The sequence below is a fragment of the Solea senegalensis genome, linkage group LG5 (assembly GCF_019176455.1).
Source record: "Solea senegalensis isolate Sse05_10M linkage group LG5, IFAPA_SoseM_1, whole genome shotgun sequence".
Lineage (NCBI taxonomy): Eukaryota > Metazoa > Chordata > Actinopteri > Pleuronectiformes > Soleidae > Solea > Solea senegalensis.
This window is the reverse complement of record NC_058025.1, coordinates 23742326-23748086: the sequence shown is the minus strand read 5'-3', so window position 1 is coordinate 23748086 and position 5761 is coordinate 23742326. Positions and strand designations below refer to the sequence as shown.

The 5761-nt window shown below is 41.7% G+C and overlaps 1 protein-coding gene across 4 annotated transcripts; it reads left to right on the top strand.

Annotated features, from left to right (window-relative positions):
* Positions 1 to 393: 393 nt before the first annotated feature.
* pgam5 (PGAM family member 5, serine/threonine protein phosphatase, mitochondrial) lies at positions 394 to 5493 on the top strand. 4 transcript variants are annotated; one of them, XM_044025259.1, is made up of 6 exons: positions 394 to 887; positions 1834 to 2006; positions 2167 to 2292; positions 2762 to 2850; positions 4219 to 4349; positions 4960 to 5493. In XM_044025259.1, exons 1-6 carry the CDS (start codon positions 664 to 666, stop codon positions 5108 to 5110), a joined length of 894 nt encoding a protein of 297 aa, XP_043881194.1. In that variant the 5' UTR covers positions 394 to 663; the 3' UTR covers positions 5111 to 5493. The 4 variants fall into 4 exon arrangements, with proteins under 4 accessions (XP_043881194.1, XP_043881192.1, XP_043881191.1 ...); XM_044025257.1 differs by having other exon boundaries at positions 4216 to 4349; XM_044025256.1 differs by having other exon boundaries at positions 2756 to 2850.
* The last annotated feature ends 268 nt before the right edge of the window (positions 5494 to 5761 follow it).

Sequence of the window (5761 nt, the reverse complement as noted above, 5' to 3'; positions counted from 1 at the left end):
TTCCCTTTTGAAAAACTAATAGTAAAAATCAAAGCCTCAGATAAATTACACAAGAGTTAAAAAAGTATATATAATAAAAAGTGGTCATTTACTGAGGGCAGGAGCATCCCTGGTCATCTGGTGTTTAAATTACATTTAATGATAAATGTAATTTAATTGGTAAAAACCTAAGCTGCAATCTTGTGTTTTTGAAGCTCTCTTTATATTTGTCCTTCTGACATGTTACACGTGAATGGCTTTGATATTGCCAGGGTAACAGAGAGTGGAAAAAGGGGACATTTACTTTGCAGTTGCATCACGGCATATTTATGGATTAGAGCGCCCTCACGTGGCGTAACTTGAGAACGCATATGGGGAAAGCGACCCTTTTGGCTCCTGCGGGCTACCGTAGTGTTTGTAGGAAACTGAATAGATTAGCTTGGAATCCGTTGTGCCGACTGCGCTTTCAGTTTCTAGCGACGAGTCACAACTCAGCGGGTAACTGTGTCACAGGAAGCGCGTTTTGTTTGTTTTTCGCTTTCTGAACCTGGAATTAAATCCCAGATACACTTTAGTTAAAACAAAGCTAAACCGCGGGAGAGAAGAGATATAGCCTTCACGCGTCGGCGACGGTAAGCTGAGCTAATTAGCTAACAGTAGTTTGCTGCCTCTCAGACTCCGAGGATGTCTTATCGGAAAACTATACAACTCATTTGCGGGATTGCGGGAGGCTCTGCGGCCCTGGTGTGCGCCGCTGCAGACTCCCGCGGATACTTCGGGGAGCAGCACGGAGAGGCGGCCACACGGTGGTCGAGATTTTCCGTTCTTCGAGCTGCTCAGCCGGCGTGGACACCTGCCAACCCCACACCAGCTCCGACAGGACATGCCTGGGATTTTAACTGGGACAAGTAAGGTCACACCGTGTCTCTACGTTATTATTACACCCGTTCTGTTTGAGAGGTCACAAGATAAACACGCTCACCCTAAATTATGTATTGTAGTGTATTGTCATAGGTCTAAATAACTGTTTTCCTAGTGACAGGAGTGGAAGAAGAGTAATATGGACGAAAGTCTTCAGCCAAACTAGTGGGCTGAGATTTAAATACAACACAAAGTCACTGTTCAGAAAATGTCTTTATATTCATGTACTGACATCGTGTTTCTTTGACAATCAAGTGAGCAAAAGACCATTTTTGAAAACACCACAGGTCATACCTTACACACCTTTTAAGTAGATGGTCTACAGCAGCAGAAGACCACACCTGTGCCACTCCTGCCAGGGTCCAGAGGACATTAATGAAGTGGTCAGTGTGTGTACAGTACTGTTGTACTCGCTCCATTTCCCCCTTATTCAGGTTTCTACGGGTGGACTGTCAGTCCAAATCTCAGATTATTAGTGGACCCGTACACTATTAAGTCTTGTGGTGCGATTTTTGTGATCCTTATCCCTCCCTCATACAGTTGTAGTGTGTAAAAACAGAGTTTGGTCATGGGATTTTTTTCTAATAGAACTGGGGCTGTGTCTCGGTTAATCCAGATTTCTGTGCCATCAAGTTAACCACGTTTGACAGAGCCACAACTAATCTCAAGATCACAGTGTCTCACAAAGTTATTTAAATTGTCCTCAACAGAATGGAGGGAACCAAAAAAGTTCAATAAAACAAAACAATGAAAAGTTTCCATGAAAACAGGAACGCTGGTGAACTTTGTGGCACACAGCATCCACAGTTGACTGCGATGATCATGGAGCACAACAGATGGATGCTTAATATCGTCATCATCATTTCTTTGGTTTTGTCCACACTGATTGGTTTACCAGCAGATGTAATAATCTGTGTTCATATGTGTGTTTAGGAGAGACCCTTCCGTCGTGGCCAATGGGAAGAAGAAGGAGAAAAAATCTGAGGACCTCAGCTCTGAGCAGGACAACAGCAAACCCAAAGCTACGCGCAACATTCTCCTCATCAGACACTCGCAGTACAACCTGAGTGGGAACACTGACAAGGAGAGGATCCTTACTCCATTAGGTCTAGTTGTTTTTTCCCTTTGAGTAACTTGAAATTTATAACTTGTGACTTTTAAAGAACGACCCTTCTCCTGGACGTCCCACCCAAATTTCACACTCGTCACGTTGGTTACAGATCTGATTGACCAGTTGTCTGTTAATGACCGTTACTCCACCTCCAGGTCGTGAACAGGCTGAATTGACGGGCCAGAGGCTGGCAGCGCTGGGACTGAAGTACGACGTCCTGATTCACTCCAGCATGTCCAGGGCCACAGAGACGGCTCATATCATCAGCAAGCACCTTCCAGGTAGTGTTCACTGCCTCTCACTGTTGCACTGTCACACACCCAGTCAAGACAGTGTGGCAGGTGAATGAATGGATAAACTAGAATAAGTATTGATCTGGATTCGGATCACCAACAAAACAAAAAATCAAATAGTTTTTCCTTGTGTCATAACTTTAATATCATATCTCATATGTTAGTTTAACATCTTCTTCCAGTTAAATTGCCTTGTTTTTTGATTAGAACATGGCATTTGTCATCCATATCCTGTTTATGGCTTAAAGTTTTAACTATTTTTATTTTCTTAACTATTAGATTAGTTGTTTGGTTGATCAAATTTTAGAAAATGATGAAAAAGTAAATGTTTTATTAGAAAGTAAAATACCCTGCACTGATCCTGTTCATCTTTCCAATAACACCTACAGCTGAAATGCTGAGCGTCACAAATGTATATTAACATATTTTCTTTGTCCTTAACGTGGTACGGGTCCAGGAGTGGAGCTGGTGAGCTGTGATCTGCTGCGGGAGGGCGCACCAATCGAGCCTGTACCTCCGGTCTCTCACTGGAAGCCTGAAGCTGTGGTGAGAGAAACTAAACCCACTCGACCACAGGGAACAGACTGTGGATTCAAACATTCTATATTTGCATTTCTTTGTATAGATTTTTGCTTCTTGTGTGTATGTACAGGCAAACATGTCAAATGCTTGTTTAGGATTAAATATCAGCCAAGACATTATTAGTGCACTGCTACAGAAATGGACCTAAAGAAGACAGGACACACTGTGTTTATGTTCAGATTAACAGACACAATCTGATTCAAACCACATCAACCAGACATTTCCAAGGGATACACTATTGGTGTGTTTCCACCAGCTCGCCTCGGCACGGGTTTTAATTGCGTTTCCACTAGAAAAGTGTCATTTTGGACAACATACTGTAGTATGACTTTTTTGTCTAATTTTGGACAACATACTATATAGTATGACTTTTTTGTCTCATTTTGGACAACATACTATATATTATGACTTTTTTGTCTCATTTTGGACGACATGCTATAGCATGACTTTTTTTGTCTCATTTTGGACAACATGATTTTATTTGGGGGTGATTTTGGACAACATGCTATAGTATGACCTTTTTGTCTTATTTTGGACGACATACTATAATAAGACATTTTGTCTCATTTTGGACAACATACTTATATAGTATGACTTTTTGTCTCATTTTGGACAACTTACTGTTGTATGACTTTTTTGAGTGATTTTGGACAACATGCTATAGCATGACTTTTTGTCTCATTTTGGACAACATGCTATAGTATGACTTTTATAGGTGATTTTGAGCGACATACTATAGTATGACTTTTTTGGATGATTTTGGATGACACTATAGTATGAGATTGTCACAGCACCCCCAGCGACCCTCTGGTGGAGGATAAAGCGGTTAGATGATGACTGACTATAGTATGACCTTTTCGGGTGATTTTGGACAACATACTATACTACGACTTTTTTGAGTGATTTTGGACAACATACTATACTATGACCTTTTTGAGTGATTTTGGACAACATACTATACTATGACTGTCTTGGTGATTTTGCTTGATTAACTTATTCTAGTGATTTGATTCAGTTACACTGAAAACTGCCTTACATGTCACTAGTCTAAAACTACGTCACCGCAGTTTCACGCCGCTGTGCAGTGATGACTCTGCCCACGTTGAGTAGGTACTTTTTTTGTAATGGAGATGGAACCTGTGCCGTGGCGAACCATAGTGGAAAAGGGCCATATCCATTTGTTGGTTTCCAAAAAGCCATTAAATTCTCTTTGTACATTCCTCACAGTGTGAATGAGCAGCATGTGTTGACTGTGTGGTGATGGAGGGATTCACACTGAACCTCTTTCATGTAACAAGAACGGCTCTCAACCTCTCTACCGTCCTCCAGCAGTACCACGAGGACGGGGCTCGCATCGAGGCAGCCTTCCGCCGCTACATCCACCGCGCTAACCCCGAGCAAAAGGAGGACAGCTATGAGATCATCGTGTGTCACGCCAACGTCATCCGCTATTTTGTGTGCAGGTGTGTGTCGCATGCAGAGGGGTGTTCTGGCACCAGACTGTGGCCTCTTGCTTTGCTATCCTTTGTTTCTATGCTGCAGATGTGTCTCTGATTGACTTTATGTTACTCTGCTCTTAGTGGTGCCCTGCTTCTAGTTTGCAGGGATGTTTCTTTCATTTTTGATGCGGTTGCCACACATTTGTTTTTCCATAATCAGAATTTTTCTGAGTGTAATAAGGTCAATCTGGTCTTTTATTATCAAAAACACCAAAAAACATTAAATTAGAAGGTGAACTTCTCCTAATTTTCTTTACGTTTAAGGGATAGTGTTTGTTTGTTTCTTCTTTTCCTGATGCGTTAAACAACCTCTGTCTTTGTTTTCAATGTCTTTCTTAGTTGACTGCATTAATTGATATAATGAGGCTGCAGCAACTCGAGTCATCGCCTATGTTTGCTTAGTATTGACAGACTCAACAGGAGAGCAACTTCAAAGATCTTTCACACATTTTTAGACACTAAACCTCCAAGTTAACCTAATTACTAATAATAGTTTGATATCCTTAATCACTCATTGGACAGTATTGCATGTATTTGATGAAATGCTCACTTTTGGTCATTCCTGTTCTTTCAGGGCCCTGCAGTTTCCCCCTGAAGGCTGGTTACGCATCGGCTTGAACAACGGCAGCATCACGTGGCTCACGATCCGACCCAGCGGCAGAGTCGCCCTCAGAACTCTGGGAGACGCGGGATTCATGCCGCCTGACAAACTAACGCGGACCTGATGACCACACACAAACACACAGAGTAAAGTTTTGGGACTCCTTTTAAATCTCGGTTTTCTCATTAAGTGTCTTGAAAGTTGATTTTGATGTTAATATTTGTAATTGAACTGTAAACTGTTAAATGATCAGGGACTCTATCAGTGGTGTTGCGTCCGTGCCATATGAGGCCATGGGAGGCCAGAGGTCGATAACGGCAACACGTCCTGAATGTAACTGAGACTTTTTTACACACGAGGGGGATTTTTAAACCAAAACTGAAGTTGTATTTGTATAGCTGTTGTAAATGCAAGTCGTGCTGTCAGCTTTACCTGTGATCATGGAAGAGAGAATCGTGTTGTACAGTGCAGGAGCCAAAGTGAATAAAGTACCATTTTTGAACGCCACCGTTTCTTTGATTTTTTTGACTTTGCTGACGCTGCTGTTGCAGAAACGAGTGAAGAACAGCACTTGGACACACTGGGCTGATTATGGACGACATACTAAAGTATGACTTATTTGTCTCATTTTGGACAACATACTATAGTATGACTTATTTGAGTCATTTTGGACGACATACTATAGTATGACCTTTTTGAGTGATTTTGGACGACATACTATACTATGACCTTTTTGGGCTGATTTTGCACGACATACTATAGTATGACTTATTTG

Bases quoted from the DNA above. Each gene is read 5' to 3' on its own strand.
- pgam5 (XM_044025255.1), top strand. From the start codon at position 664: ATGTCTTATCGGAAAACTATACAACTCATTTGCGGGATTGCGGGAGGC. The intron at 2,293-2,755 runs GTAGTGTTCACT...AACGTGGTACGG, and splicing joins CATCAGCAAGCACCTTCCAG to GTCCAGGAGTGGAGCTGGTG. The intron at 4,350-4,959 runs GTGTGTGTCGCA...CTGTTCTTTCAG, and splicing joins ATCCGCTATTTTGTGTGCAG to GGCCCTGCAGTTTCCCCCTG.